This window comes from Drosophila ficusphila, unplaced genomic scaffold (genome assembly GCF_018152265.1).
Source record: "Drosophila ficusphila isolate 14025-0441.05 unplaced genomic scaffold, ASM1815226v1 contig_198, whole genome shotgun sequence".
In the NCBI taxonomy this organism is placed as follows: Eukaryota; Metazoa; Arthropoda; class Insecta; order Diptera; family Drosophilidae; genus Drosophila; species Drosophila ficusphila.
In genome coordinates, this window is record NW_025064092.1 from 14843237 (window position 1) to 14868533 (window position 25297).

At 33.8% G+C, this 25297-nt stretch overlaps 2 protein-coding genes across 7 annotated transcripts; one reads left to right on the forward strand and one right to left on the reverse strand.

The window, feature by feature from the left end:
* Window positions 1-5123: 5123 nt before the first annotated feature.
* On the reverse strand, window positions 5124-6513 carry LOC108101648 (cell cycle negative regulator roughex). The gene is made up of 2 exons (XM_017206063.2): window positions 6378-6513; window positions 5124-6316 (listed from the first exon to the last, which is right to left on the reverse strand). Exons 1-2 carry the CDS (start codon window positions 6397-6399, stop codon window positions 5382-5384), a joined length of 957 nt encoding a protein of 318 aa, XP_017061552.1. The 5' UTR covers window positions 6400-6513; the 3' UTR covers window positions 5124-5381.
* Window positions 6514-6995: 482 nt separating this feature from the next.
* Window positions 6996-24956, forward strand: LOC108101641 (double-stranded RNA-specific editase Adar). 6 transcript variants are annotated; one of them, XM_017206054.2, is made up of 12 exons: window positions 6996-7316; window positions 8472-8637; window positions 12858-12948; window positions 13059-13207; window positions 13465-13759; window positions 17403-17585; window positions 17647-17927; window positions 17990-18140; window positions 18852-19017; window positions 20455-20554; window positions 20622-21101; window positions 21179-24956. In XM_017206054.2, exons 2-12 carry the CDS (start codon window positions 8602-8604, stop codon window positions 21275-21277), a joined length of 2031 nt encoding a protein of 676 aa, XP_017061543.1. In that variant the 5' UTR covers window positions 6996-7316; window positions 8472-8601; the 3' UTR covers window positions 21278-24956. The 6 variants fall into 6 exon arrangements, 5 of the variants coding, with proteins under 5 accessions (XP_017061543.1, XP_017061541.1, XP_017061545.1 ...); XM_017206052.2 differs by having other exon boundaries at window positions 8598-8637; XM_017206056.2 differs by having other exon boundaries at window positions 8598-8637; window positions 13465-13633.
* Window positions 24957-25297: the final 341 nt, after the last annotated feature.

A 25297-nucleotide genomic window follows, 5' to 3' on the forward strand; every position in this document is an offset into this window, starting at 1 on the left:
AATTCTCACATCTGTAATTTGTTAAGTGCGTTTGTTAGTCCACCAAATTATTTTACTTTTATGGGTTAAGTGCTTTTTGAGTTACGACGCTCTTGTTCCATCCAGTTTTAGTTCCGAAGGGCTACTAGAACTCTGACTGAGGCATTCCCAGACGACTGACATTAATTAGTTATAGCGGGGGAACTGCTTTAGGGGGAATGACTGCATTTAATTCGATTAGCTGTTTATTTAGTCGGTTTTGAGAGAAATATTTTTAATAATATTTTTTTAATCAAACAGAACCATGTTTTTATTTTTGAATGTCTTTTATATTGGTATATACTTATCTAATATTAATGCGTTTAATGTTAGGCATTTTTTTCGGTGACACCTCATTTAAGCACGTTAGCAATCCGGCCATGGACACGACATTTTTTAATAATTTTAACGGTATTTAAAAAATATCCTTCCGAGTTTTTAAGCTGATAATGTTTAAGATAACATTTTGATTAATATTTGTTGGTTTTCTAATCTCTGCCGTTTCAGCTTTATATTGCGTATGTCTGTGATAGCAATAAGACTTGTGGTATAGTTTCGGCGAGATGGACTTAAAACTATTTACTCAACGCTTGTCCTTGGGATATTCTTGCCATATGTTGAAATAATTTTTCTATAGTTGCACAACATCATTATCAACAAGCCCACGGGATGAAGATGCTCAGATGAAAATGCCATCATCGATCACAACATACTCAAGACCCATGAATGGAAATCAGACAACTGTAAACTAATGACATGTTTTGAAGTAGGGGTTCATTTCCCATTACGTATCCGCTTACAAAAGAGAAGATGGGCGATGAGCCACCACCAGTCGAAGCAGTAACTACTCAAGGGTGGTTTCAATCCCATTGACTCGAATCCACTTCGGTCTATCGAGTCATTTGTTTGTTTTCAAGTTCTACGAGTTACTTGTCCAAATATGCGGCAGCTTGTAACAATTACCAAATGACACCCTCGACAATTGGAAATGAACAGTAACCGTCGAGAAGATATGGCATAAAAAATATATATACATTCACACTTTCACTTATACATATTTATAGAGAGGGTAAGGTATACATAAATCCTGCGGCAACAAATGCGCACTTGTCGTAAAGCAATGACAATATTTTTACCATTAGTTTTCCCTTCTCTCGGAAATGAAGTAATCAAGTGAAGTCAACTTAAAATTCAGTTTGGTGGCAAAGTTTATGGACTGGAAATGCGCTCGTCTGCTAAACAAGGTTTTCACGGGTTAACTGGGGGAAGATGGGGTTGAATGCTTGGGACAAATGGATTTTGTTTAGTGTTTTTTTAAGCAGAAGAGCTTTAAATCTGTTGAGTTTTACATTAATACCTCCACAGAGGGAAATTCAGTCAGAAGATGGCAACGCAATAAGGGACCCAATAAACTTTATATTCTCGATCAACTCAACCGAGAGAATCGAACTAGACGTGAACGTCTGTCTATTTTTATGTAAACTAGTCTCTCAGGTTCAACTTTACCAAAAGCTGTGTAGTTATGCACTCAGTATACATTGTTACAGTGACTTTTTCTTAAAAACAAATCCGAGATATGCGATCCTCACCGTATAGCAGCTGCTCAATAAGCTTTTACCGACCAAAAATTATGAAAAACATACAACATCTGCCGCAGTTTCAGTTTCTATATCACATTCTAAGGGGAACACATCAGGCGTCTATATGATTTGTGATTTACAACAGGTTTCAATTAACCAAAAATATGTCCCAGTCTTTTAAATTTTGCATGCTTGTAAAATAAAGTATGGGTGTTCTCCATGTTGAGAGGGGGAGTGGGATTTTAGGGGAAATGCGGAGCAGCTGAGATGCGATGACAGGAACATAAATAAACAGTTAAGTATCATTTAATGCTAGAGGAATATTTTTGGGTTTGTCGTGTAAGTGTAAGTGGAGAAATCGCCCTATATCTATAGTACTTCCGATTCCCGGGGGCAAGCAAACGCCGCGGTGGCTGCTGCAGATGCAACTAATTGAGGACAAGGCAGCATAAATTAGGTAACAATTTTCTTGGTGAATAGGAAGGTTGAGCAGCCATTCCAGCATGTTCAATACACGGCCTGGTGTGTTTTAAAATTGTATATGCATCGTGCCGACAACTTTTTATTTGTTTTTTATTTGAATTATGTAATTTTTGGACTCATTATACCCTTGCAGAGCAAAAGGGTATTATAATTTCAGTCAGAAAAGATGAAGGAGACATCTCAGACCCCATAAAGTATATATATTCTTGATAAGCATCACAATCGGAATTGAAATACGTCTGTACGTCTGTACGTCTGTTCGTCTGTCCGTCTGTCCGTCTGCCCGTCTGTCCCTCTGTCTGTCTGTCCTCTCTTTAAACTAGTCTCTCAGTTTTGAAGCTATCTTGCTGAAACTTTACCTAAAGTTGTGTAGTTATTGCAGGCAGTATATAAGTCGAAACGGGCCGGATCGGCAGACTATATCGGATAGCTCCCATACGAGAGAATGAAATAAAAAATTCTTACGCCGTTGTTTTTGATTAGATCGACTTGATTTCTTCAAGATGGCGTTTTCTAACTACTATTGAATTTCGGATTAAATTTGATCAAAATCGGATCGGAAATAACGGAAATAAAATTTTAACATCGTTGTTTTTCATCAGAGAAGCATAATTTTAGGAATATAGAGTTTTCTAACGACTCTTGAATTACGGAATTAAATTGTATCAAAATCGGACAACTATATCTCATAGGGGCCGTCCATAAACCTCGTGACGCTCCTAGGGGGGTGGGGGGGGTTCATCAGAGAGTCACGCTTTGTTGTAAGGAGGTTGTAATTTGTATATGTGATGCGTCACATAGGGGGGAGGGGGTCAAAAAAGCCAAAAATTAGCGTCACGAGGTTTATGGACGACCCCATAGCTGTAATAGTCGAAAATATGGAAAATGAATAGAAAAATCGGCATACTTTCGATGTTGTGTAGCCCTTATGCATTTGGATCGACATATTTGATAACTGCAAGGGTATATAAGCTTCGGCTTGCCGAAGCTAGCTTCCCTTTTTGTTTTATTCAATTTATGACTATTTTTTCGAGAGACGAAACTAGATCCGCTCTTAAACACCGAATCCCAGCATTATTTGTGCCGTCGCAAGGCTCCCAACATAAATCAGCTGTCGCCAATCAAAGGTTTGCCAGGCTCAAGTCTACTTTCAATTACACTCTAAATAATTCGAAGGAAGTGGTTTTATAAAAATTGTTCAGTCCAATTTATTGAAAATTCGAAAACAAAACGAGTTGGAAGATTTATGGTTTATAGCATAGTGTTTTTTCTTAAAATTTTTTTCTTCAATTATTTTTTTAACGAGAAAATTTTTCTTAAATAACTACAAATAATTAAAGTAAATCTATTTTAAACTCAAGATTGTCAATTTAAAAAAATACACTTTATGCTGTGTTCATTGTTAATGTTTCTTTCATGATTTTAGAGTGTACGCGAATCTTATAACTGTATGGATGGAGAGCGTGTGCCTCCATAAACCTCGTAACGAATTCTGGCCAACGGCAGAAATCTAATTTCAAGCACGAGAGAGCACGGTGTTGCAGGTGGAGGCTGTGTTTTTCTCTTCCCTAGCTTAACGATTCGAACTGCTGTTGGGGTTCAGAGAAATCAATCCCCCACCACACACCCACTTGGTTGTCTTGTTGATGTTCTATGTTAATGCGAACCGTCCGCACTACCCGACGCACTACAACCACCCTCTGCTTAAGACTTTCGCGTCGGTCATACCGGTTTTATCAAATGCATTTTTATTTTATTTTCCAACAAATTTCCCCCCTGGCGGTACAAAAATAGACCTACGGAATGAACCACCCACCCACTCACATACGGCGACAACTGGAGTGAAAATTTATTGGATTTTTCTACGTATGAAATTTGCCGGTATTAGCCGTTATAGCATGGAGCCAAGAATTACTCAAGGTGGCATCAATGGCCTAATGTTTTTTATTGCGTATTAGTGACCCATAACAATATATATGAGGTTGGCCTAATAAGAAAGTATTAAGGTATTTAAATTACTTAATTATTTTATTAAAATATATTCATATGATGAATAACTTATATTTTAGTAAAGAAGCAATTACGTAATAATTAATAGTATTTCTTGTGTATATATATTTTTAAAAAATGTTTTCAAGTGATTAAATAATCTTTTCAGCCTTCAAAATTGTAAAACAACCTAATAATATAACTGTTGTATTATTATTTTTTTATTTTGTTAGATTTATTATTTTTTGGGACGGTGCCATAAAATAAACATGGGACAGCTTACTGGGAACAGTTATGAACAAATTTCCTTGACACCAACCTAAAAAGATTCTGTCACCAGTTATTTTATTATAAACACATTGAAAACGATGTAAAATGGGGCTTTTTTCTATAAACCACGGTTATCAAAGTTTCTCACTCAAAGAAAACCTTTGCATTCTAGCTTTGTTACAAAACCTAAACAACTAACATGTAAATAGATCAAAGAATTACTCACGCGAAAAGAAAAATCTTCAATACAGATTGTTACACTTTGGATTCAGCATACAATTGAACAGTTATGGTGCCATTTCGACTTAACTTTGTTTATAGAAGTTAATAAGGCAAGCATATAATTGTTTTCAACAAGAAGACATCTCCTACAATTGGAAAATCGATCAAATAAAAATTTAAAAACTATAAAAAAATTTCAGAATTTCGGTATTTTTAACGCATGTCTATGCCTCGGCATATAGTACAATGAACAAGTATATTTTATAGCCGCCATTAAGCAAATTGAATCATATATGGTATTTTACCATAATGATAAATCTGTTTTTATCATGTTAAATTTAAAAATGACTTTACCGTACCCCAAATAGCTGACATTGTTAGCACATGTAGTGGTTCGATTAGCTAATATATTAAGGTTCGCCCTACCGAAGCTAGCAGCTCTCTTGTTTAAATCAAACATTGAGCCATAACAATAGAGAATTGAGTTAAATGATATAGTAATTTAAAACCGGACATATCAATCAAGTTTTTGACACTAAGATGTAAAAAACTTTGCAAAAGTTTACAATTTGGAACGTCGGCGACATTTTATTGAAGTATTCAACTGTGAAGCCCGACAAATATACGGCGTAGTTAACTAACATCGAATTTTAATCAACTCAGATATACAGGTTTATGTAATGCGATACATACTCTGAATTAACAGAACACATGTCGGGCTGTAAAAGGTCTTTTTAACATGTGTTCAAGTATCTATGGGAACCCTCCTATGAGTAAAAATAATTGTGCTACAGAAACTTAAAGTCCTCTAGACTTTGTCTAAAAACGCAGGCGGCTCTGACCAGGAGTTCTTTTGGATGTCGTTTCATTGTCGTTGGTAGTTTGGTGACGTTTTCTTAGCGGATACCTACTACAAATGGGAATCACAACTGATGGGAGGGGTCCTACAGGGGAGTTAGCCTCATCTTGAGGTGTCTCCCCAGCTCCTACTTGCGGGAATTGCTCTTGCTCCTCTTCCGTATCGTTCTCTTCTGTGAATAATGTTCGACAGACGCCACGTCTCGTCGGCAGTGGACCAGCCTCCTCGGCCTCGTCATCCGTAGTTGTATTGCAGCGTGCACTGTCACGTCGTGGGAATGGAATACTTGTAGTCGCTTGAGTGTGTTGGTTACGACTTATGGAACCTCGATCGTAGACAGCCAGGCAAATCTCAATGTACTGCACTCCACTACCAGACAATCGGTGTCGTCGATAGCCCAACGTTAGGTGAACCGTGCTGGACTCGCCCAAATCCACGCCTCCATAAACGAAGCGTTCACGTCTGTTTAACATACCAATGGCCTCCACATATTTTATTGTGTCCAGTGCATAGCTGGAAGGCCGAGGGGGCGTTGTCAAAAGGACGGTATGTGTTGCAGGCACCTCCTCATCGTCGCTGTCAGGATGAAGATGCAAAGCAGTCGATTTCTCTTCCTCATTCTGTTTATAAAGGCGACGACGACTCCGTTCAAAGACTGTGGCGAAACGTTCGCGCAGTATTATCTCTTGGCCCAAACTGGGAGGCGCTGCCTCCTCAAAATTCTCGTGCTTATAGTGATTTGTCACCCGGGTTCTCAAAAATCCAGTTACTGCGGCAGGACCCCTTACAGTACGTCTATAAAAACTCAGGACACAATCGTCAGCTAGATCACGGCGTATGGTGCCATCATCCACGCCGGTTACAAACTCATGGATCACCTCTATTGGCGTCCTTTCTGTAAATACAATTCGCATTGTTTAACAACCAACATATTTGTATTGCACACTAACACTTACCCTGCTGTTTTAATACACTCATTTCATAGCCTTTTTTATCTGCCAATCATGCGTTTTCACTTGAACAGAAATATATAAATTTAGAAAAAAATAATGCTCAAATTTTTGTTTTGGCAATGCAGTGCAGTGTTGCCAACTCTACTGGTCATAAAGAAGCTAAAGTAACATATGAAAAAAGCTAGAAACCGCCAGAAAATTTGGATGATAGCTAAATATAAAGCTACGATAGTGAAACGATATTTTTATTAATTTGATTTATTTATTAAGTATTTTTGAGTAGTTTGTAAATTTCGTCAATCATGCCCTCTTCTCCTGCTGAATTTTTGTAGGTCTGATTGGCTCCAATCTTTTTTAGGCAATCTGCTAGGAGTTCATTTATTTGCCCGGCGTAGTCCGTATCTACAAATATGATATTTAATGTTATTAATATTATAAAGTTTGGGTTGAACAGATAAAATATAAAAGCCAATTTAAAAATGTTCCTGAACGTTTATTATTCCCAAAAATTCATTTCGGGACGAAATTTCCCATCCGGGAAACCAACCATGTCTTGCTAGGTGGATGAATAATATGGGCGGCAAATTTAGTGAAAACTGGATTTTGTTTGTGTCTGGCAACGCTACTGGCGATTGCTTTTTTTCCAACGCAAAGAAAAGTGGAGCGCGGTTGCAATTTTCCGACCCCCAATCCGCCGCAAAGGACGCGAGGAAAAACAAATCCACTGTTTTCCCAGCCGTATCAGTGTGTGAGGACAAGGCTCGCCGGTGCTCCATGTTTTTCCAAGTCCCGATCCCCTTTGACAACTAGACGCCGCAAAGTGAAGCCCCAACTGGTGCAGGGTGAAGCAGATCGGCGGCCAGGACGCTGGGCGTTTGACAAATGAAACTGCCGATACATCGAAGTAAAAATCAATAATTAGAGCTCTTTCACAGCAAAAAGGTATGCAGTAGCCAAAACAGAATAAATCATCGGTACACAAAACACGCCAGTGTGCAGCCGTGCGTGTGTATGTATTGCTGTGTGTTGGACATTTATGCAAATAAAAAGTCGATAAAGGTTTCGATTTTGGCGTTTGGTATCCTAAATAAGAGCAGCTGACGCGTATTCTCGGGTGCACCCCATCGCCTTCATTCCTTTTCTTTCCACCGTGCCAGTGGAAAATAAAACCGTGCGCGTAATCGTAGTCGGAAAAAGAGGATTGCGGACGCCTTAGCGCAATCCTGGGTATTACGTAGCTGCAGGTGCAAAGCACTTGCGACGTAACTCAGGGTCTTTACGACCAGCATCTAGGCCCTCTCGTTCCGACGACCACTTCTATTACACTTTACGGCCCAAAGCGAACCAATAGTTCACGTCCACTAAGGAAAAGATTTGCAAAAGCGGCTAATTGAATCGAATTTTCATGACGTTCGCATCCCCGCTCTTAATTCATGACTTTTTCAGAACATGTGAGAAAATACGTACCTTTAGATATCTATTAGTTCAAACGTATAATTACCTAATGTGCCACAAAGTACGTTGCATTGTATATCGTATATAATGCACTTTTGGCCTGGCGATGGTCAATGGCTGTTGTCCGCATGGCGGTCCCAATTCGCCACGAGAACATACGAAAATCGATTGATTCGTGTAACTTAAACATACGAGTAAACATATGTATTACTTTTATATATGCTTAATGTTGCAGTCATGTGAATGTACGCATGCCAATTCTTTCGAATATTAACAATTTCCTGAAGAGAAAATTAAAAAAATAGCAATTGCCGCATTTCTTGACATTTTTTTGTTGCAGTCGCAATAGGACTTTTGTATGACTTTGGTAAATACTGTTTTTTTTTTTTAACTTTGTAAAGCATTGGTAGATACGTTCATACTTTATGTTGTTGAAATAAAATTGATTTGACAGAGACACTTATTTTTTGACCAAAATCAAGCAACTGGAATAAATCGAGAAAAAATAGAAAACAAACCCCCATACATATGTATGTGCTCAAATGCAAATTGGGCTTGTGTCTTAACAAGAAAGTCTATATTATATTTGGTTTTAATAATTAATTCGACATTGCCTTACATTTTTATGTTTTTAAAAAACAGCTTCCGCATAAGATTAGTGTTAGTTTTCTGGATATTTGTATTGTCCTCATCACACTCGTTTTGATCACCATAACAATAGCACAACAGATATCACCAAGATATAAAGTACGTGAAATTCGATTTCAGAATCATGTTAAACAGCGCAAATAGCAATTCTCCCCAGCATGTAAGTAGAAAAAATTATTAAAAATAGATTTATTTATGAATTTTTTATGTGCATATATTTAGTTGTAAATTGTCGCACATTGAATGCATGATAGGTTTGCCTAAAACTTTTGTGTGTAACATTGATAATTTTAAAACGATTTTAATATTTTCAGTCATAAGTTTTCTTTTGATGTTGGATATTCAGTATTGCATGATCCAACATTTTAGGACAGATATGTTAAATATTGTTGGAAATTATGGCTCATATAGGACGTTGAATTTCCACCTAGACAACACTCTTTATTTCTGTTTTGCTAATGGTAACCCATGATCTTTTTTGACAAAACAAACAGTTTTCTGTTCAAGTTTGGGAATAGTAGTTTGCTATAGTGAACCAAAGATGCTAAAATGATATACAGTAGAATCCTGTTATAACGACTCCGCTTATAGTGTCCGTCCGGGTAACTCGATGGCTTGATTGGTCCCCAGACAGACTTATACACTTAAATCCTTCTGCTTAGTGCGTCTTCCGGGTATAATGACGAAAAATCGTCGGTCCCTTGAAAGTCGCTATAAGCGGATTCTACTGTAATTTAATTTATGGGGTGCCTTGACTTGCCTGGTGAAGATCAGAATGATTCTGTTCTTATAAGAATTACAATGCAACTTTCGGCAAATGAGAGGTAGTTTTCTGATATGGTACGACGTCATTAAAATAAAATAGATGTTTCCCAGTCTGATGCAAAACGTTCAATAATTTGTTTAATAGAGTATTATTTTTAAATTTTATTGGATATTGGCTTATTGATTATTGATTATTAATTTGACAACAATATTGGAAATGGCCAAAATATTTAATGTAGTTCTTAAAGTGTTTGGCAATGCAACAGACCAGCGACAAATTTTATTTTAGCATACAAAAAGATTCTTGGGGATAAAGTAGATTTCAACCACGCCTTAATTCTCATATAGCTTCCAAAGAACTATTAAATAATTAACTGAAAGTTAATGGAATATTTGGATTCACATCTTTACTACACATTTAGGAATACAAAAAAATTGTGCAAATCTGACAACATTAAAAAATTAAAAACTTATGTAATAACATTTTGCTTCCTAACATATTGATTTAGAGAAGTACTATACAAGTATGCGTAAAATTTGACATTGTGTTTGACAAACAGTAGGTCAAATCTTGACAAACGATTTTAGAAATTGTAGTTTCAAATGCAAGGGTATAAAAGCTTCGGTATGCCGACGCTGTTTGGGCCCGAGTTGCTGATTAAATTGAAAAACAAATGCTTGATATTCATAAACAGAAGAGTTAGCTAATCTTGATTTATTAGACTATCAATGTTCACCATCCCTAGTACGACAAATGACACTCGACACACAGGTGCGGTGTTCTTTGTAAAAATATTTGGCAACAAATTTGAAATGTTAAAAACATTAAAAATAAACAAATCTAGAGCCTTAAGAGTTTTTATTGATCCACTTCTTAAACAAAAATATAATTTAAAAAATTCTAATGCATATCTCGAAGTTTAGAATTTTAACACTCACACATTTTTGCAACTTATTTATTTGCAAAATGCAAATCAACACATGCATCAAAAATTTAGGAATAACCTAGACTTTTTCTTTGTTTCACTTCTTTGATTTCGAGATAATATACTATTACTAATAGCTTATTTTCTGTGGTTGCTAACCAATTTAAAATATTATAACATTTTGATACGTGCTGCATTCCTCCTAAGTATTACAATATAATTAAACTTTAAGAGTGTAAGCGTCTATCTTTCAAAACTTAACCCAAAAATATAATTTAAAAAAAATTTTTAATGTATATCCCGGAGTATAGAATTTTTCACTCATACAACGTATTTATTTTAAAAATGTTTTTGATTACTGCAGATTTTTGTATGCAAATGCAACTCATGCGTCTCTGCGTTTGTGGTGCAGCTGCTGCAGCAATAATCGCTCCACCGGCATCCAAATTTTATTGCTGCTGGGTTGGTAATTCGACTTCACAAGTATGGCAAAATCTGTCTAGTAGTCTACAAGATTTGTATCAGCGCCCAACTATCTAAATTTTCGACATGCACCGTCTTTTGAGATACATAAAAAAGCGATACCTTTAGTACAAGTCCAAATCATATTGAACATATGAATAAAAACAATAAATTTTACATATTACTACCAAATGAACTAGAAATTTTTATATTCTACATATAAATAGTAAAATGTTAAATCTAAAATTTAGATTTAGACTCATATAAATGTCTCTCCGCTTTAAAAGGGTATATAAAAACCGACCTCTTCGAAACAAGCAGCTAGTGCCGCAAAAATATCTATACACGTATAAGCATATGTTTTACATATGTACACAAAAAAAAAAGTTTTCATAAGTGCAGTTCCTTTTATAAAATTAGCTGCAGTTTGCTTTTGTCGTTGTCAGTTAAATGTCAGTGCTTAGCCGGGAAACTCGAAAGTCATCAGTCGCCAAGTTGTGTACAGTCTTAAAAGTCCCTTCGCTCGTTGTTTAATTTATTTAAAAGTAGTAGAAAAGTTGACAATAATGTATTCAATATCTTATAAGCCAAAACATGCTTGCTATAAAGCATGTAACTATGCAATGCGTATCCCAAGATTTTATAAATCCTACCAGCGTCAGCAGTTTTTTGCTGAATCAAGTTTTGTGTGCAGTAGGTCGCGATTTTGTGGAAAACGACCTGTTACGTTTCCATCAGTCTCTGGAAGTGTAAGTCCAAAATCTTAAATCCGGTCTTCTTCTTTCGCAAATATCAACGTCATATCTTGTTATATGATTACCAAGGAACTTCTTAAAGCACAGTAGCTTGACTAGATAGGTTTGACCAGGAAGTGCGAGAAATAAAATTATATCTAAGCCCACTGTTGTACTGTTGTGTTACAATCGTTTTGTTTTAACTGTCAATGTTGTATCAACGTTGTTGTGCGTAATATTGTAAAAATCCAAAAATTGTGTGTATGTATGTAGTCATTCTATTACAAATTCATTTTATCGATTCAAGTAAAACACCCGGTAAGGGAAATACCGAATTCTTTCAAATTTATTTCAAAGACAAGAAAGGAAGCTAGCTTCGGCAAGCCGAAGCTTATATACCCTTGCAGTCATCAAATATTTCAAACAGAATACACAAAGGCTAAAGAACATCGAAGCTACGACGACTTTTCTATTAGTTTTCCATATTTTTGACTATTGTTCATATGGCCGCTATATGATATAGTTGTCCGATTGTGATGAAATTTTATTTGCTATTCAAGAGTCGTTAGAAAACTCTATATTCCAAAAATCATGATTTTCTGATAAGAAATAACAATGTTATCATTTTATTTCCGTTAATTATATATAGATTTTTCGATCTTTCTTATGGCAGCTATATGATATAGTTGTCCGATTTCTATGAAATTTTTTTTATAAATCAAGGCTAGTTAAAAAACTTGAAACTCAAAAAATCATGCTCGTGGGATAAAAAATAGCGATGCTATCAATTTATTTCCATTAATTCTATATATATTTTTCGATCTCTCCTATGGCAGCTATATGATAGAGTTTTCCGATTTTGTTCAAATTTAATCCGAAATTCAATAACAGTTAGAAAACGCCATCTTGAAGAATTCAAGTCGATCTGATCAAAAACAACGGCGTGAGAATTTTTTATTTCATTCTCTCGTATAGGAGCTATCCGATATAGTCGGCCGATCCGGCCCGTTCCGACTTATATACTGCGTGCAATACCTACACACCTTTTGGGAAAGTTTCAGCAAGATAGCTTTAAAACTGAGAGACTAGTTTGAAGAGAAACAGACAGACGGACAGACGGCCAGACGGACAGACGTACAGACGTATTCTGATTCTACTCGTGATGCTGATCAAGAATATATATACTTTATGGGGTCTGAGGTGTCTCCTTCACTGCGTTGCAAACATCTGACTGAAATTATAATACCCTTTTGCTCTGCAAGGGTATAATAACTAGATTTTCATTAAAGCTCGGACATCTGATAAGTCTTACATTTTTTTAAAACGCAGACAGGCAAGAGCATTCATCATAGAACTTAAAATACTACATGCATACACAAAATAAAAATCCTTTAAAGGATTTTTGAATGCTTTTAGTTCGTTCTAATTGTAAAGTATTAAACACTACAAAGCCCGAATGTTATAAATGCGATTGAATTTTCTTTTATATATAGCCGGTAAATGCACCAACTGAGGTCAACATGAATGGCTATAACCGAAAATCTCCGCAAAAACGACGCTATGAGATGCCAAAATATGCCGGTGGTAAGTTTTGCTTTTAGAGTTAATGGCTTACATTGGGAACCTCTAAATTGATACCATATCCAATTTTTAAAACAAAAATTAATTCAAAGCTGCGTTTTTATTTTTTACAGTATCGCCAAAAAAGAAAATCTGCAAGAAGATCATTCCGCAGCCGAAAAATACAGTGGCAATGCTGAATGAATTAAGACATGGGCTGAATTACGAATTGGAGTCTCAGACTGGTCCGGTGCACGCACCTTTATTTACAATATCCGTTGAGGTCAGATATATTAGACTTAAGCAATTTTGGAATAATTAAAAAAAAAAAAAATTTTTTTTAAATAATTCACGTTTCCCGCCAATGATCTTAATTGCAATTGCAATTCATTAATGTTGTTGGGATATTTGCACCTGTTCTAGTGCTCACGTATCTTTTGACACAAATCTAAATTATTTTTGAGATCCTGTCGGTTTAAAAATACGATAAAAACAAATCGTTTATTTCATTTGAACAACATTTCTCTAATTAATTCATAGGTTGATGGGCAGAAATACATGGGCCAGGGTCGCAGTAAAAAAGTTGCTCGCATCGAAGCAGCAGCGACTGCACTACGGAGCTTTATACAATTTAAGGACGGAGCAGTTTTGTCGCCGTTGAAGCCATCGAGCAATTTGGACTTTACCAGCGATGAACATCTTGAAAATGGTATTGAAAATTTGTCCAATAGGCAACTGGTCGAAAATATTGAGACGGAATTGACTGAAAAGAAATCCAACCTTACCTCGCTTGAACACCCCACGTTGCGTCTTCAAAAGTTTTGCATGAGTCAGAGCAAGTATTAGTTTTTTTTTTTTTTTGTCTTTTTTTGTTGAATATTTTAGTTTATTTATTACTCTAATTTATAATGGCATTGGATGACCCTTTGATATATTGTACGCCGATATCAGCAATATTTGTAAAGGTATTGTCTCATTAATCTCCTGTCTTTTATCAGATCTAATTTTAGACGATTTTTTCCAAAATTTTAATACTTTTTTGAAGTCTGTGTTTACTGCCATTTAAAAATAACTCGACATAAGAGACAAAAAGACTCCCCCTACAACAGTTAGTACAAATTTGTTTAAATTACGGGTGTTTCTCACTTGCAAAATGGCGGATTTTTTCGTAAAAGTCATCAGTTTTAAATTTAAATTAAAAAAAAAAAAAAACAAGAAAGGAAGCTAGCTTCGGCAAGCCGAAGCTTATATACCCTTGCAGTCATCAAATATGTCGAACAAAATGCGTAAAGGTTAAACAACATTAAAGCTAAGACGATTTTTCTATTCATATGGGAGCTATATGATATAGTTGTCCGATTTCGATCAAATTTAATTCGTAATTCAATAGTCGTTAGAAAACTTTATATTCCAAAAATATCTGATAAAAACAACGATGTTATAATTTTATTTCCGTTATTTCTATATCGATTTTTCGATCCTTCCTATGGCAGCTATATGATAACGTTGTCCGATTGTAATGAAATCGAATTTCTCGATTCAACGGTTATTAACAGACTCCATATTTTGAAAATCATGCTCGTGGGAATAAAAACAACGATGCTATAATTTTTTTCCATTATTTATATGTATATATATTTTTTGATCTTTTCTATGGGAGCTATAACATATAGTTGACCGATTTTTATGAAACTTTTTTCTCAAACCAAAAACCGTGCTCGTGGGATAAAAAAAACGATGTTATCAATTTATTTCCATTAATTCTATATGTATTGGTTGTTTGATAATGACATACCGGTTTTTACATTCAAATTTCGGGCTTCGCTTGTGAAGTCAAATATAATCGGCAATGCTGTATATCGTTTGAAAGGTATTGGCATCACCTTTAAAATGACATATAGTTTGCTTACATGAGCTTCTACGTTAAAAAATTACAAGCGATTGAAATGGAGTTCACAAACGCAGAAATTCGGGCAATTTTGAAATTTTATTTCGCACAGGAAAAAACTGCTGCGGAATATCGCAGACAGATTATTGCTGTCTTAGGAGATAACAAACTTTCGATTCAAACCGCCGAACAGTGGTTTAGGCGATTCCGAAGTGGCAATTTTGATACCGAAACACCCAAGCTTTCCGGACGACCAGTGACTGTTGATACGGATAAAATTATGGAAATAGTGGATCGAGATCGTCATGTGACTATTAGAACCATCGCAGAGGAGCTGCAACTAAGCACGGAAACCGTCCATAGGCATTTAAAGTCGAAAAATTTAATAAAAAAGCTCTATGTATGGGTGCCTCATGAGTTATCCCAAAAAAACCTTTTCAACCGTGTATCAATCTGCGAATCTTTGTTGCACCGTAATAAACTCGACTCATTTCTGGATCGGTTAGTCACTGGTGATGAAAAATGGATCACATATGACAACATAAAGCGTAAAAGATCCTGGTCGATGCACAGTGAGTCGTCTCAAACGGTGGCAAAGCCAGGATTGACGGCTCAGAAGTTGTTGCTGAGTGTATGGTGGGATATCAGAGGAATTATCCATTATGAAGTGTTGCCCTATGGCCAAACCATCAATTCTGACCTCTACTGTGAACCACTGGAGCGATTGAAGATTGCACTTGAACAGAAGCGGCCAGCCATGGTGAATCGTAAGGGCGTTGTGTTCCATCATGACAACGCCAGGCCCCATACATCTTTGGTGACACGTCACAAGCTACGGGAGCTTGGTTGGGAGGTGTTAATGCATCCACCTTATATTCCGGACATTGCCCCAAGCGATTACCATCTGTTTTTGGCCATGCAAAATTTTTTCGCACTTAATCGCACTTAAATCGGACAATGCTAACTATGTTAAAATCGTCGTCAGAAATCAATAAAGAAACCAGTATGTCATTACCAAACAACCTAATATTTTTCGATCTTTCTATGGCAGCTATATGATAGAGTTATCCGATTTTGATCAAATTTAATCCGAAATTTAATAGCAGGTAGAAAACGCCATCTTGAAGAAATCAAGACGATCTGATCAAATAAACGGCGTGCGAATTTTTTATTTCATTCTCTCGTATGTGAGCTATCTGATATAGTCGGCCGATATGGCCCGTTCCGACTTATATACTGCGTGCAATAGCTAAACACCTTTTGTGAAAGTTTCAGCAAGATAGCTTTTGAACTGAGAGACTAGTTTGCGCGGAAACGGACAGGAGGACAAACGGACAGACGTACATACGTATTCCGATTCTGATCGTGATGCTGATCAAGAATATATATACTTTATGGGGTCTGAGGTGTCTCCTTCACTGCGTTGCAAACTTCTGACTGAAATTATAATACCCTTTTGCTCTGCGAGGGTAATTAATTAATTATATTTTAGGAGGCAATTCGATTATAATTTAACTAATATTCATGATCCTTTATTTATAAAAAAAATTAAGCCGAGTTATGATGCACAAAAAAAAAACATTGTCAAAAGTACGCTAAATAATGTACGAGAAATTGAAATAAAATTGATCAATCCATATCAGAAAAAAAAGTCGCAAAAAAGTGTTTTTGTTTTTTACACTGAAACCCTTCCCACCTCCTCACAAAATGGTACCTTTATAAACTGGGCTTTTAATTGCTTTAAAGTTTTAAGTCAAAAATTTTTAATGTTCAAAATTATAATATCTTATTTACATTTTTAGTTGCGGTTGGTTAAATAACATTTACTTTACATTTTATTTTAAAAGCACATGCTTTATAGTTTCCTTTTTTATAATTTTAATGTAAAATAAGAACTATAAGCGAAATAATATACAAATATTTTTTTCTGCTGAACGAAATTAAAATCCTCTATAAAAAGGAGATATTCTTATTCGTTGGTCTGCTCATTTTAAGGCATAAATGTATTCAGTTTTGAAAGGAAAAGTAATTTAAGCAAAAATGTTTAATGGCACATTAGGTTTTTTAAACTTTTGCATTCATTTGTCATTATTTTAGTTATGAGTCGGTTATGACTAAAACTTTTATGTATGCTTTTTAAACTATTCATACTCAGTCAAACGAAACAGTTTTTCAAAAAAGTCTTATTTTAAATATCGATTTTATTTTGTTTTAATAATCGTGTTTTTTCCTTTAGAAAAAAGTATGCTTAGAAGTCAACCGCTTAAATCTTTTTAAAAATGTTTATGTATGTATGTACCTATAAATTTAATATGCTGTAGAAAAATAAATTACCACAAACATTTATAAATGTACTTATTGTGCCAATATTAAGATGCTTAAGTAAGGGCATGCAAATTTTTGTTTGCATTTACATGTTACCTAACACTTTTATGAGTATCTTGTATTCGTTTTTATTTTTTTCCTTGCGTTTTTTTCCCAAATGGTTGGAGAACATTGTTGCGTGTGAGATAAGTTAAGACGGCTAAGAAATAGTTTCTTAACAATATCAGAAATAAACAATTTCTACTAACTTTATTTTTGTCGCCAGATGTCAGCAAGAGTGCTATTACTGTTGATGGACAAAAAAAGGTTCCAGATAAAGGACCCGTAATGCTTCTTTATGAGTTGTTTAATGACGTTAATTTTGAGTGCATTAATATTGACGGAGCTCAGAATAATTGTCGGTTCAAAATGACAGTCACAATAAACGAAAAAAAATTTGACGGCACAGGTGTGTATCAACGTTGTCTCGGAAAATGTATTGCTGTAATTCGAAAATTAATTTTTTTTAGGCCCTTCCAAAAAGTTAGCGAAAAATGCAGCAGCTAAAGCGGCTCTTGCATCGTTGTGTAACATTTCCTATAGCCCAATGGTGGTGCCGCAGAAGAACGTACCTCTTCCAATCGATGATAAGTCATCCTCCATGGAGTTGCCGCAGATACATGCTGATACAATTGGGCGACTGGTTTTGGAAAAGTTTATGGAAGTTATTAAAGGTCAGGAGGCTTACTCACGTAGAAAGGTTCTAGCGGGCATCGTTATGACCGAAAACATGAATTTTTGTGAAGCCAAAGTAAGTTGGTAATTATTTAAAAACTTCGTGAATAGTTCTAATAGAAGTTTTTACTTTACCAGGTTATTTCAGTTTCAACTGGTACAAAATGTGTCAGCGGCGAGCATATGAGCGTGAACGGGGCTGTTCTAAACGATTCTCATGCTGAGATAGTGTCCAGGCGTTGTCTGCTCAAGTACTTATATGCTCAACTGGATCTCCAATGCAATCAGGGTATAGTTGTTTGATTTACGCTAAGTTTAATTTGCATATCTCAAAAATATTATGCAATTTTATTTAATTTAATTGCATAATAAATGTTGAATATCATTAATTTAAACGAATAGTTTGTTGGCAAAAATTTAAGTAAGATATATAATTCCATCTTGTGCTCCCTAAACATGCACATGCATTACAGTTTTCTGATTTTTTTAAGTTAATTTGAAAGCTAATTTCAAATTCAATTCTTATATATTACGTATCGTCAAAAGCTATTATATACATATTCCAAATATTAAAAAAAAAACTAAATTCTGAAAAACAAGACCGAAATTGTTTTCATTATGAAAGTTTGAAAACAAAGGTGAACTAAGGTATTTTTAATTCTAATAGCTTATTATTTTATATTTGAATTGCTGTCACGTATCTTTAAAATAAAAACAAGTCAATATAGCTCGTTGAAAGAAAATTTAGCAATTAAGGTTGCAAGTCAAAGCTTAACTAAAAATAAGATAGATATCGACGGGCAGTAAGTAATTTAAAATGGCTTTATGCTTTCCCAACTGTAATTACTCACTAAAATTATACCTGCATTGTTTTATTGGACTTCTTTTCACGCGTACCTGTGTGGATTGGTGAAAAGAATAAAATTTAAACATAATAGATTTATTGTTTTAATTTAATTTATATATATTTACTTATATTCAATTTTCTCCTAAAATTTAGCCACTGCATATCAGTCGATTTTCGTGAGGAATACTGATGGGCAATACCCTTATAAACTAAAATCCGGGGTACATTTCCATTTGTATATAAATACAGCACCTTGTGGGGATGCACGGATATTTAGTCCTCACGAAAACGACACTGGTGTTGATAAACATCCAAATAGGTTGGTACAAAAGATATTCTTTAAATACTTGTTATTAAAATAAAAAATCTTTTATTTTGACACTTAAAAATTATAAGAATCAATTAGAACTATAGTTATTAATATTTTATAAGTAACAAATCCAAATTGTGTCTTCTGAAGAAAAAAATTAAAATACAAATCTTATATAAGTGTGTATGTGTAACAATCAATACTTTAATGTATGTATGCAGTTGTGAGATTTTTCTATTTATTTTAATATAAAGAATAATTTAAAAGCAGAATAGTTAACTTTTTTAGTGACTTACAGTTTTTATTTTTCTTAAAGTTGTTTCGGTATTTAGCTTTGCTAAAATGCTTTCCATGCAGCATAACATATCGTTTTAGTAAGGGTGAATATAAAGATTTATTAGTTTTTTGACAGCTAAAAATATAGGTATAACGCCGAATTACTACACTTTTATAAAAATCGTATATAAAATAAGCAACAATTTATTTAATTTTTATACCCTTGCAGAGCAAAGGGTATTATAATTTCAGTTAGAAGTTTGCAACTCAGTGAAGGAGACACCTCAGACCCCATAAAGTACATTTTTCATCAGCATCACGATCAGAATCTAAATACGCCTGTACGTCTGTCCTCCTGTCAGTTTTAAAGCTATCATGATGAAACTTTCCCAAAAGTTTTGTAGGTATTGCACGCAGTATATAAGTCGGAACGGGCCGGATTCTCACGCCGTTGTTTTTGATCAGATCGACTTGATTTCTTTCAAATAGCATTTTCTAACTACTATTGAATTTCGGATTAAATTTTATAAAAAAATTTTATTTCAATCTCTTGTATGGGAGCTACCCTATATACTCGCCCGATCCGGCCCGTTCCGACTTACATACTGCGTGCAATAACTACACACTTTTTGGGAAAGTTTCAGCAAGATAGCTTCAAAACTGAGAGACTAGTTTGGGCAGAAACGGACAGGAGGACAGACGGACAGACGTATTTCGATTTAGATCGTGATCATGATGAAGAATATATATACTTTATGGGGTCTGAGGTGCCTCCTTTACTGTGTTGCAAACTTCTGGCCAAAATTATAATACCCTTTGCTCTGCAAGGGTATAAAGACTTCGGTTTTCCGACGTTACATTTTATTCCCGTTGTTCAATTATTTATAATACATGGCTGAACAAATAAAGTCTTACACGTGTACTTGCGATAAAATTTCGATTTTGTTTATAAAGTTGAAAGAAAAACTTTAAGAGTTTGTTAAAGTGAAATTATTTTTTTAACAGCCTACCTTACTATATTGAAGTTATTAATTTTATGCTTTGATTTCAGTATGACTTGACATGTTTTTAAATACATATTTAAAAAAAAATATTATGAACTCAAAATCATTTTTATAATGCCAATATTTCTGACTTACATGTCATACATGAAATAAACATTATCAACAGAAAAGCTCGTGGACAATTGCGTACCAAAATAGAGTCCGGTGAGGGGACAATTCCAGTTAAAAGCAGCGATGGAATACAAACCTGGGACGGCGTATTGCAGGTAACCAGTTTTCTCTGCCTCCGATAAAGCCTGTAATAACTAGCTCAACATTTTTCATTTTGTGAAGGGCCAGCGCTTGCTAACAATGTCGTGCTCTGATAAAATAGCCCGTTGGAACATCGTGGGAATTCAAGGCTCCTTATTGTCTTCCATAATTGAACCAGTGTACCTGCATTCGATTGTGCTGGGCAGTTTGTTGCACCCAGAGCACATGTATCGGGCAGTGTGTGGCCGAATCGAAAAGTCTATTCAAGGTCTGCCACCGCCGTATCATTTAAATAAGCCACGCCTGGCATTAGTTACTTCGGCAGAACCTCGAAATCAGGCCAAAGCTCCGAACTTTGGGATTAATTGGACCATTGGAGATACTGAGTTAGAGGTAGTGAACTCGCTCACTGGTCGAACAATTGGTGGTCAAGTTTCCCGCATCACAAAGCAGGCGTTTTTTGTTAAATATGGATATTTAATGGCAAACCTTCCAGGTGTTTTAGTCCGAAAAGTTACTACAGACTATGGACAAACCAAAGCTAACGTTAAGGACTACCAGGTAAATGTTTAAATGATTTTGCCTTAAAGGTATAGAAATTAATCTGCAGTTTTGCTTTCCTTTTTTTTTTTTTGTAGACGGCGAAGCTAGAACTGTTTTCCGCTTTCAAGCGAGAGGATCTTGGAAGCTGGTTAAAGAAACCCATTGAACAAGACGAATTCGGCCTTGCCGAATGACTGCATTCATCCCTATTACATAATTCAATAAAAGACAACAGTAACGGCAAGCAATTAATAGATTTAGAAGATGTAGGTTTTATGACAAATTATAACTTAGAATGCAAATACAGTCGGGTGACCAAACAGCGATATGAACTTCACATGATTAAGAACCTGCCAACCCTACGTACCCAATGCAACAGCAAGCACAAAGATGCTAATGCTCGAAATATAAAAAGCGGCCCTAGAATATTTATAGAATAGAATGTAGTTTTTATGCTGGAACTGAGTAAAGGAGTATTATGGCGTTTTTTTGTTAAATCAATTAAATTAAAAATTTTGCTAAAGCAAGTTCTTCATTTAATTTTTCTCAAAACATTAAAACGAAATCCCCTTAACCACTCATTTTCAATTTTCAAGTAGTCAATCACTTTAACCACACATTTTTAATTTTTAAGTAGTGACTTTTTAAGTTAAATGGATATAATTTAAAACATAAAAGACCAACAAGTAAAAACTATAGTTACGATAAACCAAACAACTTTTTATGTTAAGTAATTTTATTTGCACGCATAATTTTTATAAGTTTACTCGTGGTATTATAAAGATTTTAGGTAAATCCACATTACATGATTTTTTCTTCAGATCATAAAACATAAGTTTTTCTTGAATTTTTAAGAAATAAATTTATTTTTGGTTGAAATCATTGAACTTTAAAAACATTTGTTAATTAAACTATGTTGATTTCTTAACGGTATTAGTTAAAAAATAACACCAACAAAATAATAAAATTGTTACCTATTTGATAGCATAACAGACACATTTGAGCTACCTTAATGTTATCATAAAGCTTGCAATGCCATTTCGTCTAATGTAGGACGACAAAAATTGTGTCCAATTTGTTGTACATCAAACATATTTCTTCCTCATTCCTTCCAGTTCGACAATTTGTAATTGTTAATTGTCAAAAAAAAAATTTTTAATGATTGCTCTTCCAAAGTGACCTGAAAAATTCTTATTCAATTTGTGTAAATTTGGCTCACCTTTTCAGTTGCACATATGGAAAGAACGATTTATAAACTAGTCGGGTCTGTTATTGTCATTCTAATTTAAAACTCAGTGAGGTAGGAAAGAGACTATTTCAAAGACTAATTTCACACAACACGAAAATGAAAAAGACCGCAAGATTTTAGAGTAAGACAGCTTGTTTGATTTATGAATAGTTCTTCTGAATCGAATCAATAAAAAAAACCGAATACAATAAAGTATATATGTATATCTTTGTCTTAAGATATTATTTTTTCTTAAACCCTAAAATTTATTTTTTTTGTTTAAAGGTGTTATAATTCGGTTATTAATCCATTGGTGTTTATTTTTTTTGCAACCAGTCGTCAAGTAAATTCAACTGGTTATTTTTTTCGACCGATTTGATGAAAAATTGTGGTTATACGCAATATTGTGTTTGGGACTTAATAGGTTTTTAAGAATTAAGATAACATTACATGATTTAAGAATAGAAATAACTTGAGTTGCGTTCTAAAAAGGTTTCAAATTTCTTTAATATTTGTTTTACAGTTATTTTGAATCAGGGCACAAAACAAGCTTTAAATTTTTAAAGTTTTTAATCGCCTCTTACTTTTTTTCAAAATTGTAAGTATTTTTTTTAATCAAAATTTTAAAAATGTATCTAACATATTTGGTTTAATTTTCTGATGCCTATTTAAAAGATATTCGCATTTTTTGTAAAAAATAAGGCTATAACTTGTTCGATTTTCTCAATTACATGACTATGATAATAATATATAGCATTATAATATGACGATATACTTGAACTTAAGAATTATTTGCAAAAAAAAACAAAACGGTATATAATGAATAAACAAAAGTTGATCTTATATAAAATACTGTGATACTAAATTTTACTAGTACTTCCAGCATAGCTGCATTTTATCCATTCTTAAATATTCTATGATATAGAAGCAGCAGCAGATAATAATCACTGACTATATAGGAAAACAACAAAATTTTTAATGACATGTACAAAATTGCTTGTCTACATTAGATTTTCAAATAAGGAATTTTACAAAATATAACACTACGTATGGTAAAGGTAGGTAAAGCATTGGGATTTCTCGAATATAATTTTTTTATTGCCATGCCATAAAAAATATGTTCAGTAAGGACTTCCTGACATTTAAGTCAGAAACTTGCGAAAAACAATATGTTGGAAAATGTATTTAATAAAATCCTTAATATATAGGTTAGACGCTGATTCATTTAAAACTCAGCTTATTAATATTTATTGAAATAATCTAAGAAATACCTTTGAGATATCTAATCTGTTTATGAGAGAATACATATTTACTAAGGTATGCTAATCATTAAACAAGTTTTCTTCTCTTGTTATAGAATATTTAAAATTATTCACTCATTAAGTTATTTTTTTTGTACTATGTGTACACATATTATTTCACAATTTAATTAGAACTTTTTGAAAAAGAAAAACAAAATTACTGTTTGAATGAATACCAATTTTTGGGAGCTTGAATTTACATTTAAATAATTAAAGTATTTCCCTCCTTTAAATAAAAATGCAGTCAAGCTAAAATAATTAGATGCTTGTAGAAAACGGTGGCTTATATTGTTTCCCGACAAACAGTGATAAAAAATATTCGTTAAAATTCGTACTTATATGATGTGCGGTTAAACAAAACTGAAAAGTGTTATCAAAACCATATAGCTAAAAAGATAAAAAAAAATGCTACTACATACGCACGTACGTATGCAAGTAATCTTATGCAGATTAATGGATAAGTCGTATAGGACAAAAATACTATGTGCAACAGTCTAAACACTTAAAATAATTTATTAAAATTTTGAGTAAATTTGAATTTTTTAGAATCAAAAATATATAAATATATATCCAAACACGGGCGAAATGGAAGGTGAACAATTACTATTTATTTGTAGTTTTTCAAAAGTTGAAAGACTATAACTCATTAAATATCTAAGACATAACACAGAAGAGAACGGATAAAAATGACTTAAATATAAATCTTATATAATTTACATAGTTTTGATGCAATGTCATATTTAAGCACCGTATCTGATTAACACCTAAATCAATCAATATGAACTCCTTATTGCGACAACATTTATATTAAAAACACAGTAACACTTTATATCTAACAAACTGAAGAAGCTAACCCAGAAATTATGTTTTTACATACAAAGGTACAGGAACATTTCGATAGTCAATATTTTATCACGTCAGTAGAGATAACCAATCATAATAATACCAAAGTTAGACATACTATAGTCTGAACGTCGTTTCTATTAACACGTAATTTGTTCCCAAATTGTACGAATAAAATGGATAAATCAAAAGAAAGACTCAAAAAAAATTGTCGCTTGTTTAGTTAAAACAAAAATCATAACCAGGAAATCAACTTATGCATTACTAAAAATACTTAGAAACCCACACGTAAATATGTAAGTAAACCTTCGTTTTGAAAACTACTGCAAATACCTATTCAATTGAATAATTAATGGCTAAAATATCTAGGTAATGACTACCTTTTACAATTTAAGTCAGCAAACAAATGAATTAACTGAAAAACTGTAAAGTACATTTTACGATGGTCTTTTTATTTTATAATCATCTGTCAGCCAATAAAATAAACCCAAAGTAAAAACAGTCGAAATTGGAACTTTCTTATGTATATAAATCGTTCAATCTCTACTGTATATGAAAATTAAATAAATTATCAATAACATAGAGTACAAAAAGGAATAACATTTTTAATATGGTGAAAGTAAAGAGAGTATTAGTTATATTCCATGATTATGAGAATCAACTTGAAATTACTGATTTGCTTACGCAAAATAATATTAAAATAATACAACTTCAATCACTATGTATACATATTTCATCAGAAAATTTAAAAAAAAGGAGGGATAACAAGCTTTGATAAGCCTCAAAGTTTTACAACCATAGCTCGCAAAATCCAGTTACCTATAGCTCGCAAATAATTATTA

Excerpts from the sequence above, each read along its gene's own strand:
- LOC108101641 (XM_043207357.1), top strand. The coding sequence starts at position 11,197 with ATGTATTCAATATCTTATAAGCCAAAACATGCTTGCTATAAAGCATGT. Across the intron at positions 11,380-12,857 it reads TTCCATCAGTCTCTGGAAGT|CCGGTAAATGCACCAACTGA; the intron begins GTAAGTCCAAAA and ends TTTTATATATAG. Across the intron at positions 21,102-21,178 it reads CTAACGTTAAGGACTACCAG|ACGGCGAAGCTAGAACTGTT; the intron begins GTAAATGTTTAA and ends TTTTTTTTGTAG.
- LOC108101648 (XM_017206063.2), bottom strand. The coding sequence starts at position 6,399 with ATGAGTGTATTAAAACAGCAGG. Across the intron at positions 6,317-6,377 it reads GAGTGTATTAAAACAGCAGG|AAAGGACGCCAATAGAGGTG; the intron begins GTAAGTGTTAGT and ends TTGTATTTACAG.